This window comes from Octopus bimaculoides, chromosome 7 (assembly GCF_046866305.1).
Source record: "Octopus bimaculoides isolate indiv1 chromosome 7, ASM4686630v1, whole genome shotgun sequence".
Classification (NCBI taxonomy): domain Eukaryota; kingdom Metazoa; phylum Mollusca; class Cephalopoda; order Octopoda; family Octopodidae; genus Octopus; species Octopus bimaculoides.
In genome coordinates, this window is record NC_142934.1 from 13,968,350 (window position 1) to 13,983,462 (window position 15,113).

Consider the following 15,113-nt stretch of genomic DNA (forward strand, 5'->3'; position numbering starts at 1 on the left):
ATTAAGGTAAATGTTACCTTACTTGAAAGCATGTGAGGGTTGGTGACATGGAAGGCATCTGGCCATAAAAAACCTTCTACAAATCTCATCTGACTCATGTAAGCATGAAGAAGTGGACATGAAAATGATGATTGTAGTAATTATATCATGCGGTATATGACATAATCTATTATAACATGTATGTAATCATAGTTATTGATCAAATTTTTTCATGAACAAAACTTACAATAGACTAGTATATTATCTAGTCTAGAGTTGAGCTGCCATAAAGCTCACCACATCATAATACTTTCTCATAACTACAGTAAATGGAAAATAAAGTGTCCGCACTAAATGATGATGATTTACTTCTTTGTTATTGCTACATTATTATTATTATTATTTTTATTGTTTTTGTTATAGGAGTATCCATTTTTCACCATGAAAACCTTTCCTCCTGCATTCATTGTTCACTTAGGAGGTGTTGTGTCAGCAAAATCTGTTAAATTGCTGGATAAAATTCATAATCCTGGTAAGTTTCAAATGGTTTTGGGCTAGTTCATTATTTTTAATCTCTAAATATAATTTGGCATCCGAGATAAAATGAACATATACATACACACACACATGTATATTTTATTTTGCTTTTGCTAAATGTCTAAAACTGAAAATGATTCATTAGTACAATGGATTCTAGGACAGCCAATGTTTTGATTGACATTGTTGTATTTCACCTACCAGAGGCATCCCAGACTGATGAAACCAACAAGAGTTCAAAGCTCTTGTTTATAACTTCTGCAAACAAACGGTTTCCTGATTCAACCACTAATAAATCCTCTTTTGCATGGTGAACAGCAAGAATGGAAACAATGACTTGCATTTTTATTTTTGATAAATTCCGGCACGTTCGAGTGTGAATACGCTAATTGCCATTGTGTTCATAATGCTAATGGATCGAGTATGTTTCAATCGTACATTTGTTACAAAGTACTCGTTCTCTTATGATAAAACACAACAGTGATTAGCATATTCACAGTTGAATTTGCCAGAGCATATTAAGAGTAAATATGCAAATCATTATTTTGATTCTTACACATGACAATTTATTACCAATTAGCAGTTATCAGCATGAATCAGCAAATAATTTGCTTGCTGAAATCATAAACAAGAGCCACAAATTCTTGTTAAATTCATTAGTCCAGGATGCCTTTAGCTGACGAGACACCACAATGTTGAAACACTGAGTGTCTCAAAGTCCACTTCTGCTAATGAATCAAATATGTTATGAACACATTCGTTATAAAGAAGTTGTTCTCCTGTGATGAAACAGCAGTGATTAGTATATTAACATTTGAATCTGTTGGATTATATTAAGAATGAATATGAAAGTCATTATTTTAGTTCTTGCTCTTCACTGAACAGGTGATGATCTTTTAAGAATTATCTATTATAATGTTATTGTCTGCTAAGAACTCAGGTATTTCATCAATTGTCTATTGAACTAAGCAATGTGCTTACTTCGACTTGGAGCATGTATACCAAAGCTTCAGTTCATCTTTGATGTTTAGCAAGCTTCTTAATGCAGCTATGTCTGTGACTATATAGTAATTTATGTAACAATAAATATTAGGTTAACAGTACAAAGTGTTCTTCTGCATGTTTTATTTTATTTTCCTATTTTCTTTTTTTTTCCACCCACTTTCAGATGAACCTGAGACGAGAGATGCTTGGTGGATTGAAATCCGTACTGAGATCCGTTCTCATTGTCGTTCAATGGGATGTCATGCTGTGATAGGTTACAGTGAAATGTCTTCCATATGGTGAGCTTCTTATAATCTGCATGTCTCTGCATTCTTTATCTTTGTCATATGCTCTCACTCTCCATATTTCCTCCCCTATATATATATAAATAATAATAAATGGAGCAAAACACATATAAATAAAAGTTCCTTTAATTCCTACACATGTTTCAAAATATATGAGAGAGCTCTTCTACAAAGAAGTAAGAACTGCTGGAATACCTCATATATTCCTCTTCAGGGAATCCATAAATAAACATATAAAAGCAAGACAAATACGAAATGATGAGGTAACTTACGAGCTAAGATGTTACATCATAAATTATATATATATATTTGTAAATAGTGATTACTCCAAACATTTACCAGTTTGTTCTCGGTTAGGTATATATATAAAAAGAATTAAAGGTAATGCTATGCCACTTCATAATAATCCTTGTTATAGTTCTATATTTAAGAGATGAAGAATCATGTACATTATTTACATTTGACGGATATTTGTCTTCATCTTGTTTGTTGTTAACACAACGTTTCGGCTGATATACCCTCCAGCCTTCATCAGGTGTCTTGGGGAAATTTCGAACCCGGGCGTATGGTGTAGTGGTTAAGAGCACAGGCTGCTAACCCCAAGATTCCGAGTTCGATTCCAGGCAGTGACCTGAATAATAATAATAATAATAATAATAATAATAATAATAATATCAAAATATACCTTAGGAATGAGAACCCAGGTTCGAAATGTCCCCCAAGACACCGGATGAAGGCTGGAGAGTATATCAGCCGAAATGTTGTGTTAACAACAAACAAGATGAGGACGAATATCCGTCAAATGTAAATAATGTTCTGTACTCAGATTTAATTTTGTATTATAAAATTGAGACTAACTTTGCATTGTTGGTGTATACCTATGCATACCAAGTTTCATATTTTGGAGAAAACTGTTTTAATTGATTTTACTACTCCATTCTTCAATTGACATTTTCTTATTTCCTTTTTATCTGTATGTGTGTGTGTGCATGTGTATGTATGTATATATACAGGCACACACACACATGCACATGTTTTATATATATCTGTGTGTGTGTGTAAAATAACTTTTTACAGAAATTGTTTTCATCTTTTTTTGTTTGGTTTTTGAATTCATTAGGATTCCTTTCTTCAAGTGACAAATTATTTTATTTATTTTTAATTCATTCAGTTTTTTTGGCTTTTTTTTTTTTACATGACACAAGTTCCTTTACTTTTCCATTAAAAAAAAATTTTTTTTCTTTTATTTATCACTTTCATTTTATTTTTCCTTCTCCTCCTTCTTTTCGTTTCAGTGATGAAGTAATTATTCTGTCAGCTATTGGCACAGCTGCTGTCATCAGCAGCAACATGGATGTACTGCTGCCTGTTGTCGCACAGAAAGAAACTGCTCCACTCTATCAGTCCACTGATAAGGTACCAGTGGAGAAGGAGAAGCTTTATGTTGACGTGAACTTGGCAAATCAAATGTCACAGAATAGGTAAGGCTTCCTCACTCCCACACACACGCACATTACAACTTATTTATCTATTTTTGCTAATTACTCTATCATTTGTGCCAAGCTACCTACGTTAGAGTGGTGTATAGTAATAATAATAATAATGATGATTGCATTTATTTGCCACAAGGGTGAAGGATGAGGGGGCAATACAAAGACAGACATAAAGTGTGGGAGTTTACATATAATGAAATGATTATAAAAAAAAGGGAAAGAGAAAGAAATTAAGTGGACATGGTATACACTGAAAAAGAAGGGACATATGTATAGCATACAATGGTTTAAAAAAATGGTTGGGTAGGATGATAGAAATGCCTCTTTGGATAATCGAGGAACCCCACTGTCTGAGATTTCCCAGCTAATTTCTAAAGCATAAACAGTGCTGTATTTTATCAGAAATATGGCCATGAAAGGGTTAAAGAAGTCACTGATTTCATAAGAACAATTCCTTATTTATTTTTGTTTATTTATTTTTTTTCTTTACTTTCCAGTATTGAAGAGGGTTACACACCTGCAAACTGTGTACTTTGTCACATTCCCTACAAAACTGCCTCTATGCCATTTAAGGTAACACTGGATACCTGCACTGTATGTCAGTAAGTATATTGTTTCTGTATGTTTTAAGATAGCAGTGAACTGTGTGTGTGTGTGTGCATGCGTTATACATGTCTTTGTCATCATCATCGTCAGCACCTGCTTTTCCATGCTTGCAGGGATCAGACACAATCTGTTGAAGCAGTTTTTTTTTTTTATGGCCAAATTCCTTCTTGATACCAGCTCTTACAGACAAGAGTATACATATATAACCAAGTATCTCCTTTACAGCAGCACACCTGTTTCTATCCCCTTTCTTGTTAACTTTCTCTTTCCTTCTCTCTCTCTCTCCCTCTGGGTATCCATGTACTTCCCCTGTAGCAAGATACCTCTCTCTCTCTGTCACACTCTAACCTTTCATCATCTGATACAAGATCACCTCACACAAAGATTCCTTGTCTTGCAAGTTACTTGGTGATGTTGCAGGTACTGATGCTGGTGTTAGGAAGGGCATCCACCCGTAAAAAACCATGCCAAAATAGACACAGAAGTATGGTGCAATATTCTACCTGGCCAGCTCCTGTCAAACCATCCAACCCATGCCAGCATTGAAGACGGACAGTAAATGATGATAATGATATGTGTGTGTGTATATATATATATATATATATGATGGGCTTCTTTCAGTTTCCCTCTACCCGGTCTTCTCACTAGGCTTTGGTCAGCCAGGGGCACTTGCCCAAGGTGCTGTGCAGTGGTACTGAATCCTATTGCACATGGATAGGAAGCAAGCTTCTAAACCACATAACCATACAGTGATATAAATATAAATTGCCAATTCTTCAAATTGTAGATCAGCATCTTCCTAATTTATCCTGTAAGTTAACCCTCAAGAGAACTAAAATCGGATTTTCAAAACTCAAATTGAAAATGAAAATGAAGAGATGTTAAAAACCGTCAAGGGTGATGACGATGATGATAACAATGATGACAGCATCATCATCATCATCATCAACAACCATTACTTTCTTTTTATCCCAGATCCTCTCGACGCAGGTGGCTAGCTTAGTGGGCTCCCACTCTTGACACGTATCAAGGCCCCTCTCCAAAAGAACGTGGGCAGCACACATGCTTTTTATTAAGTCAAAATTGTCTGCACTTTTATAACTCTTTTTTCCTTTCTCATGATGTTGGACAAGTTTAACCCTTTAGTGTTCACATTATTCTGCCATAATTAATGCTTTTTTATCCACATTGTTTTGAACTAATCAAGCATTATCTCGTAGCTATGAGATTTTGATGAGGTAGCTGTTAATTTTTAAAATGATATTGTAGGGCTGGTGTGAGAGACCAGATCTGGCCAGTTTGAACATAGAATAGACAGAATACTTTTGGCTGGATATGGCCGGTTTAAATGCTAAAGGGTTAAAACATTTAAAACATTAGTTATATTTACATCATTAGAGAGAGAGACAAATTAGATTGTTTTTTTGTTTTTTTTGGCTGGAACCTGAAATGGATAAATCTATAAATAATAGTATGTAAATATTTGGAGAGAAAAAGTCGATGGCTGCCCATGGGACACAAACTCATATTTTCTATAAACATGACAAACATTCTGGAAAACTTTTGACTTCTTCCATCCAAAGATTTTTTTTCTTTTAATCTATTACTTACACACTATTATCTTCAGCTTTATTTACTTTGAGCTTCTCTTTCAAAAACAATTAATTTTATTAAAATGATACATTCCCTATTTTTTTAATTCTCACATGCACCACCCACTTTTCAAATTCTACAAAATTAAGTCTAAAATGATTGGGTGGTTTTTAAGTTTAAGATAATTCATCATTATTATACATTCATCTTTCATTCTGGCATGGGTTGAGTGATTTGACAGGACTTGGCAAGCCAAGGGACTGTCCCAAGCTGCACTGCTTGTTTTGGCATGGTTTTTTATAGTTGGATGCCTTTCCTAATGTCAACCATTTTGCAGAGTATTCTGGGTACTTTTTAAGTAGCACCAGATAAATGAAATTAAATTGTTACAGTTTGATGGTTGGCAGTGGGGAAAAAGGCAGTTCCAAAAAATTGTATTTGGTTCAAATTATTTTCTCAAAAAAATACACTTCATCTCCATTATTAATTTCTTGCTCGTTTGTTTGTTTTGCAGTAAACATCCAGTTCCAGATGTGCTTTTTACTACAATCAACCCGCCTGAAGAAATACAGACAATAGGAAAAGGAACTCTTATACAAGCTCGGTAAGGATCTTATAGAGGAATGCGATGATTGGACATGATCGTTTGGACGCTGACAATTTGGCACAGTTGACTGGACATACAACATGTTTTAGTGACAGTATATTTGGTGCTGGAGGTAGACACACACACACACACACACACACACACACACAAACACACACACACACACAAATACAGAAATATACACATGCAGATAGAAAGAGAGACACACATTACACATGCAAACATCACTAGCTTCCTGAAACATCTGCTTTTCCACGTTTGTGTGGCGAGATGGCTTTCCTTTTGCCAACCCTGTTTCTAAGTAAGGTAATATTTCCCCATTACCAAACATTGTTCTCGCAGATGATTGGAAATGAAGGACACTGCTTGTATGATGGTGACACTCACAACTACCATGTGATGTCAAAGTAAGGAGACAGTGACATACATATGTACACACACACAAACACACACACACACACACACACATATACATAAAAATTTATATTTGCATAATTATAAATTTTAAGGTGGTGAGCTGGCAGAAACGTTAGCACGCCGGGCGAAATGCTTAACGGTATTTCGTCTGCTGTTACGTTCTGCGTTAAAATTCCACCGCAGTCGACTCTGCCTTTCATCCTTTTGGGGTCGATAAATTAAGTACCAGTTACGCACTGGGGTCGATGTAATCGACTTAATACCTTTGTCTGTCATTGTTTGTCCCCTCTGTGTTTAGCCCCATGTGGGCAATAAATAAATAAATAATTATAAATGTTATCAAGATTTCTGCTCATAATTTATCTTGGTCTATTGCAGGATATATCGTGCGAAAAAGGAAGGCAAAGGAGAAGCTTGTGCTAAAGAAATTAGTGATGTAAGCATTTCCTATTTGTTATTATTGTTGTTGCTTCAACGATATTTAGCATGGGCATCTGATTATAGAAAATTTGCCTCAACAAATTACCTCTGACCCATGCAAGCATGGAAAATCATCATCAATTAACATCTGTTCTTCATGCTGACATGGGTTGGACAGTTTAACAGGAACTGGCTAGCTGGAGAGCTCCCTAGGCTCCATTTTGTCTGTTTTGATTTGGTTTCTATGGCTGGATGCCCTTCCTAATGCCAGCCATTTTACAGAGTGTACTGGGTGCTGTGAACATGACACTGGTACAGATGCTGATGTTGATATATATATATATAATATATAATTTAGATATGCTATAAAATTTATAACTGCTATAAAATTCATCTATGCTATAATTTTAATATACTATAAAATTTATAATTCATATATATAACTTAGTAACAAATATTCAAGTTACATTAGATGTTATATTTAAAATGTGAAAACTATAAAACATAGAACAGTTTTGATATGCTTCAAATCTTTCCTCTTCTTTGAGATCATCTAACTTGAATCTTTTATTCCATCTGTTGATAGTGTTTACCATTTATGGAATATGAACTTCATAATCAACTTATAAATAAATTAAAGGTGAGTTAAAAGTTTCCCTTTTTTTTTTTTTGCCTGTGTAATTACTACTACTACTACTACTACTACTACTACTATTATTATTATTATTATTATTATTATTATTATTATTATTATTATTATTATTATTAGTAGTAGTAGTAGTAGTAGTAGTAGTAGTAGTAGTAGTAAGGCAGTGAGCTGGCAGAATTGTTACTGTGCAGGGTAAAATGTTGAGTGGCATTTCTGAGTTCAAATTTCACCAAATTCAACTTTGCCTTTCTTCCTTTCAGGGTTGATAAAATAAGTACCAGTTGTATACTGGGGTCAATGTAATTGACTTACGCCTCCCCAGAAATTTCAGGCACTGTACCCCTATTGTAGAAAGGATTATTAGGGTGGCAAGCTGGCAGAATTGTTAGCACTCTGAGAAAAATGCTTAGAGGTATTTCGTCCACCTTTACATTCTGAACTCAAATTCCATGTACTAATGGAGCGCAGGGGTTGATGTAATTGGCTAGCCCCCTCTCCCAAATTCCAGTCCTTGTGCCTATAGTAGAAAGAATTATTATTATTATTAAGGCAGCGAGCTGGCAGAAACATTAACATGCCGTGTGGAATGCTTAACAGTATTTCATTCATCTCCACATTCTGAGTTCAAATTCTGCCGAGGTCGACTTTGCCTTTCATACTTTCAGGGTTGATAAATTAAACACCAGTTGAGTATTAGGGTCGATGTAATTGACTAGTCCTCTCCTCAAAAAACTTCAGACCTTGTGCCTATAGTAGAAAGGATCATTATTATTATTATTTCTCTTCTTATCCTTTTTGTCCCTCTATTTATCAAGATACTACTGATAAATTCTTTGCGCTATAAATTGCAATTTCATCCAAGTATTATTTTTTAATTTTTGTTTGAGGAATTCCACAAAGGAGATCCCATTCATGTTTTCTACATGTGTATATCTATTATGAATTTAATATATTTTTAATATTAATATTTATATTCGTAATGTATTTCCTAGTCTGTAATGAAACACATGCAGCATGGAATTAAAAATATACCAAACTTTTCACTTTTGTAATACATACATGTGTGTGTGTGTGTGTATATATATATATATATATATATATATATATATATATATATTTAACCTACCATTTACCATTCTCTGGTAATACATATGACATTTTTTTCCATTTCAGATGCGTGGTATGAATGGTCTTTTTGGACTTGTAGTCCATATCACAGTTGGAGAAACAATGTTAGCTGGAATAGCTGTGAGTATCTTTAAAACTTATTACTTCAGTACATTCCTAAAATTTCATTTTAATTTACCTTCTGCAAGGTGGTGTGCAAGTGTGTGAAGCATGTTTTTGTCACTGTTAATTTTACATGTTAAATAAAGTAAGTTCTCAGTATACCCATGCAAAGAGTCTGGATTTAACTGTTGTTACATCCCTATCACAAATATATGTTTTGCTTGACTTTTCATAGGGTATGTATTGCTGGGTAATCAGTCTTGTTGACTTTCTAATAGGATTTAGTACTTATCATTGACTGTTAGGTGCAGTGAGGCAGTGTGAGATTAGATGTATTTTCTAGAAACACAACAAAATACCAGCAGTAGATTTGAACTTATTACTCTTGAGCAGGTTGTTGAAATACCTTATCCACTTTGCCATTTCACTTGTAACTCTGCAGCATCTGACATCCCCTACTTCCCCATTCACTCCTGGCCCCACTACTTCAGTTATTCCTAACCACCTTCATACCTTGAAGGTCCACCCTGACACCTCATCACCACTCTTTTCTTATCACTTTCCAGCTCCATCTCATCACTCTCACCTCTTTTCTAAAACGTTGAGTCATGTAGCTCCCCTATAGCTAGAACCCTGTTCTCCTCTGGCCCTTTGCTCTTAGATTTTAATCCTTTCTACTCCTCATCTCCCAACATAAAGCTTCCTGCATCTGGATTTGTAGTCTTGCAGGTTGCATGGCAATCTCACTAGTGCTTGTGGCATGGAAGAAAACAAAAAGCACCCAGTACTCACAGTAAAGTGGTTGGTATTAGGGAGGGCATCCAGCTGTAGAAACCATGTTAAAACATACACTGGAATATGGTGCAGTTCTTTGCACCTTACTGGATCCTGTCAAACCATCCAACCCATGTCAACATGAAACATGGAAGTTAAATGATGATAATGATGATACACTGTGATTTAGGTTGAAGTACTTGCATACACATGATGATGAAGAAGAAGAAGAAAACAATGATGATGCATACACTCACACGCACACACACACACCTATGCCAGTCTTCCACATAGTTTTTAGTTAATTCATTTGATCAACTTCTCCTGTTCCACTCTACAAAGTATTGTCTTTGCACTTTGATGAAATAAATAACTTTTTAGTTGTTATTGTCTGTTTTTCTTTTTTTTTTCTTCTTTTCTTCTTTATTGCTCTAACTATTGTTTATGAAACCCTTTTGCTATTCTCTTCATTGTTCTATTTTCAGACAGCAACTGCTGCCTATCTGAATGCACTACCTGCTCCATCAGTTCCACGTATCTCAGGACAGGTAATAATAATAATATTTAATTTTATTATTAAATGATCCAAACTAATCTTTCCTTTTTCCTTTTTCCTTCATTAGACTCTCCTTTCCTTTAGTGATGAGTGAGAAAATCTGCAGCTCATCATATTGATAGGATTACTGCCACATTTTAATCCAAGGATTGTTGTTGTTACTTCATTTCAGGAGTAGTGCAAATGTAAATAAACAGGCAGATACAAAAGCACATTCACACACATCCACACAGACACAAGCACTCACTCACACACATGTACACAAACTCACACACAGTTAACTACACATGGTTTAGTCAATTGATGCCATTAAAATCTGAGTCATTTTATGAATCCGAGAAGGATAAAAGGAAAAGTTGACATCAGTGAAATTTGAACTCGGATGAAACTAAATGGTGTGTGCTGCATTCATTTGAGCATGTTACCATTTTTGCTAGTCTGTTATTCTTTACCTAGAGTAATGTCTTGAAGATGAGGCATCTAGTCAGGGTTTTCACAGCCGACAGTTTGGCTGTCTTTCTCTACCCTCTGTTGATAGTTAACAGCCTGTAATGATTGACTTTCTAATCAATAGAAGAGTAGAAAGTTTGCTTACTGACAAGGAATTTGCAGACATGTTTGGAAGCTATAAGGCTAGAAATTGTTAATAAGTTTTTTTCTGTGATATAACTTTGTTGTAATATTCTAATACATTTTAACCCTTTAGCATTTAATCTGGCCATATCTGGCCCAAACATTCTACTTGCTTTATGTTCAAACTGTCCAGATCTTGCCTCTCACACCTACCCTACAATATCATTTTGAACATATACACTCACAAAATTGAAATCTCAAATCTACAAGATGGTTACTGATTAGTTGAAAACACTGAGAACAAATAAACATAACATTCAATGGAATAACCTGAATACTAAAGGATTAAACTGTTTATATGGTTATGTGCAAGCATGGCAGTGAGGCTAAGAAGCGTACTTTGTAACCACATGATTTCATGTTCAGACCCCTGGTGGAGGCATGTTGCTTAGTGGTTAGATTGTCAGACTCATGATCATAAGATTGTGGTTTCAATTCCTGAACCAGGCGATGCATTATGTTCTTGAGCAAAACACTTCATTTCATGTTGCCCCAGTCCACTCAGCTTGCAAAAATGAGTAATCCTGCGATGGACTGGCGTCCCATCCAGGTGGGGAATATATATGTCGTGGAAATCAGTAAACCGGCCTTTATGAGTCGGCATGACTCAAAAAGGTAACTTTACCTTTACTCATGCTCAAGCCAGCAGTGTGGCACATTGAGTCAGTGTTTTCTACCTTCTGTTATAGCCCTAGGCCAACCAGTGTGAATGAATTTAATAGATGGAAACTGTGGAAGCCCATCATATGCATGTCTTTGTCCACTCTTCCACTGCTCGACAACTGATGTTAGTTTGTTTACATCTCTGTAACTTAACAGTTTGGCAGAAGAGACCAATAGGATAAGTACCAGACTTTAAAAAAATAAGTACGAGAGTCAGTTTGTTGAACTAAATTCTTCAAGGTGGTACTCCAGCATGACCACAGTCCAACAACTGAAGCATGTAAAATATAAAAGATTTAACAGTGAACATCTTTTATAATGTCTTCTTCAAATCTTTATTTTTGTTTTTTTTAGGTGATGACAGCAAGTGACAATAATGATTTGGAGAAATTACAGCAACGCTTAACCACTACTGTACAGAACTTAAAAGAGCAATATGAAATATTTGTGCCTGTAAGTCACTAATACTGTCTTTGAGAGTTCCTGGTGGCTTGACTTACATGCACTTACCTAACCCTAAATGATAACACCATGTTCTCTTTCTTCCTCACTCTCAGATAAAACATGATGCCCCAAAATGAGTTTATCTTATAAACTTTACTCTTGACTGATTGTTGCTCCCACAAACCCCCAGTTTCTTTGGATTTCAGGTTTTATCTTATCAGGCTACGATACTTGTGGGGTAAAATCTTGTTTGATTAATTCCTTTTGTTCCCTGTGAAGCATAGGCCATCGATGATGTTTCCCCCATTGTTTCTGACTCTAGGCTATCTTTTCTGTTTCCCTCCAGTTGAATCCCTGCTTTTTCATTTCTACCTCAGTATCTTGCCTCCAGCTATTTCTAGGGTGTCCTCTCTTCCACATCTTTTGTTGGTTCCAGGTCAGAGCCTGACATGTAATACAGGATGTTGGTTCCCCAAAGGCATAGTATATCCATCCTCTCTTACTCTTCAGGGATCTGTTCTTCCACTGGTTTCAGCTCATTCCTTTCTGTTACATCTACTCCATGTTACAGTTTTTGAGGAAGTCAGCCTTGCAACTTCCTTTCAAATTCTTCTACATTATCATATATTTCTCTGAGGGAAGCCCTTTCTTTTCTAGGTCTTGTTGTTATCAATGCTTCTGTTACTTTGCTTTTTTCCAGGTAGGGACATTAGCCTATGCAAACCCATTTTTACCTCTGAGAAGAGGTGATCCATATTAGCTTGGCCTCTATCCTTTGATACCTTGCCCAGTCCAAGAGGTTCCACCAGAAGCTTACCCTTCACTGGCTTAGCTCTCAGGGTGGTTGAAGGCACAGAAGCCACCACAATGCAACAAGAAATAAATCTTGTGATGGCTGGTAAAATTATGGTTCTTTATCTATTGATTATGATAGTGCTAATATACAGTAGAATTTGTGTTTCAGAGTACAACTCTTAGTTTCATATTATGAAAATCATTTCCACATCAGGATATGATCATGTTTTTTAACCAAGAGCAGTTCTAATCAAGTAGACTTATGATCGAAAGTATTCTAGGCATGACCATTCCATCTTTTTGTCTATGAAGGACCACATTGTCCAGTGTGTACTTTGAGTTTTAAAAAAAAACTAAGTCGGTGTCTGTGAAGAAAATAAAGGTCAAAGTGGGATGTAGTTCTAAAGAGAGATGATTGTAAAATGTTTAGTGCAGGATTTCAATAAACAAGATACAATAGGGATGATGAGAAGAAGAGCAGTGGGCTTCTACTGTAGGAAATTTCTGACTCTCTCTCTCTCTCTCTCTCTCTCTCTCTCTCTCTCTCTCTCTCTCTCTCTCTCTCTCTCTCTCTCTCTCTCTCTCTCTCTCTCTCTCTCTCTCTCTCTCTCTCTCTCTCTCTCTCTCTCTCTCTCTCTCTCTCTCAAAAAGACAAAATGTGTGTGATCAGATTTGCTTAAATATCAATCAACATTAGGAGTACAAAATCCTAAATAGTATTGTATTGGTGCATGCAGGATTGTGTGGTTAACAAGCCTGTTTCTCAACCACATGCTTATACATCCAATCCCACTGCATAGCACCTTAAGCAATTCTCTCTCTCTCTCTCTCCCTTTTTTTTTTTTTCACCTTTTCATTCAATTTATTCCAGGAAGTTGCCCCAGGCCAGTCTAGTCTTCGTTGCAGTGCTGATAATACAGACGACAGTGATGAAGATCAGAGTGATTTAGAACTGTCATTTGGAAACAAAGATACATTTGTGTTAGAGGTAAGTAAGGACTTTGGCTGGTTCCAGAGCATGAACAGTCTGATCATTGATTTTTATGTCCACCTTTCCATGCTTGCATGGGTTGAGTTGAGTGACTTCTTGTCCCCGTAACTTAGTAATTCGGCAAAAGAGGCCAATAGAATAAGTACCAGGCTTAAAAAATAAAAAAAGTATTGTGGTCAGTCCATTCAACTAAAAACTCTTCAAGTAAGTGCCCCAGCATGGCCACAGTCTAATGACTGAAACAAGTAAAAGATAATGCATAAACAGATCCTGAAAGATTACTTGGAGATACTTGATGTATTTTATAAATATGCTTAGTTAAAGTTTCATAAAAGCATGAAGCTATTAGCAGCTCTTTTGGTATATATATTAAATTGATATATATTGCCCCCGTGAGGCCCAATGCTCGGAAGCTGCTTTTTACATGCCACTGGCATGGGTGCCAGGTATGCACCACCATCAGATGTGACTACAATTTCACTTGGCTTGATGGGTCTTCTCAAGCACAGCATATTGCCAATGGTCTCAGTCACTAGTGTGTGTGTGTGTGTATATATATATATATATATATATATATAAAAAGACAGACACAGGTACATCTTATCTTGATGAATATGTATGTACATGCTTATGTGAAAAGTCACAGTTGAAGGAATTGTTGTGTTTATTAACCAGAAGCATATCATTTGATATATGCCATCAGGGAAAGTGCATGTTGTCCCTGATTGAGGTTGTTAGCCCTTGTCAAAGTAAATCGCTAATCATGGTGATGCAGCTTACTACTATAGACAGTAGGAGCATTGCATAATTAATGAGTGTTTTGTTCATTTAGTCCAACTCTATACTCTTCATGCTAATTCCAAAGCTGTCATAATCATCGTCACTTCCAACCATTTGACCTCAGGTTCAATCCCATTGTATGGTACCTTGAGCAAATGTCTTCTATTTTTGCCCTGGGTCAGCCAAAACCTTGTGAGTGGTAGATGGAAACAGGAAGAAGCTTCTCATGTGTGTGTATGTATATATATATATATATATATATATATATATATATATATATATATATATATATATATATATATATATATGTGTGTGTGTGTGTGTGTATTTGTGTATACCTTGTCTTGACATCCTGTGATGGTTGTAAATGAGCAGCCTGTCATACAAGTGAGGTTGTTTGTTTCCAGTCTGCCATATAAAAGAAAAACAAAAAAAAAAAGTGTCTGGCCATGGGGAAATATTATCTTACCTAGAAATAGATGAGGGCAGGCAACAGGAAAGGTATCCAGCCACAGAAAAAACAAGCCTCAATAAATTTTGTTTGACCCATGCAAGTATGAAAAAGTGGACATTAAATGATGATGATGATGGTGATGATTCCCTTTTATCATTAATCTCTTTACATGCCATTATATTTATATGGAATTCAAGGTAATT

The 15,113-nt window shown here is 35.7% G+C and overlaps 1 protein-coding gene across 11 annotated transcripts in view; it reads left to right on the top strand.

Annotated features, from left to right (window-relative positions):
• The window catches only part of LOC106871127 (C2 domain-containing protein 5), an 87,746-nt gene that overhangs the window by 64,303 nt on the left and 8,330 nt on the right, over positions 1-15,113 (top strand). For all 11 annotated transcript variants that reach the window (XM_089354811.1, XM_089354805.1, XM_089354808.1 and 8 more), the window contains 11 exons: positions 403-511; positions 1,685-1,799; positions 3,101-3,286; positions 3,796-3,900; positions 6,012-6,101; positions 6,900-6,957; positions 7,528-7,581; positions 8,764-8,838; positions 10,080-10,142; positions 11,801-11,899; positions 13,557-13,673. In XM_089354811.1, coding sequence (XP_089210937.1) covers positions 403-511; positions 1,685-1,799; positions 3,101-3,286; positions 3,796-3,900; positions 6,012-6,101; positions 6,900-6,957; positions 7,528-7,581; positions 8,764-8,838; positions 10,080-10,142; positions 11,801-11,899; positions 13,557-13,673 — 1,071 coding nt within the window. The remainder of the gene's footprint in view (positions 1-402; positions 512-1,684; positions 1,800-3,100; positions 3,287-3,795; positions 3,901-6,011; positions 6,102-6,899; positions 6,958-7,527; positions 7,582-8,763; positions 8,839-10,079; positions 10,143-11,800; positions 11,900-13,556; positions 13,674-15,113) is intronic.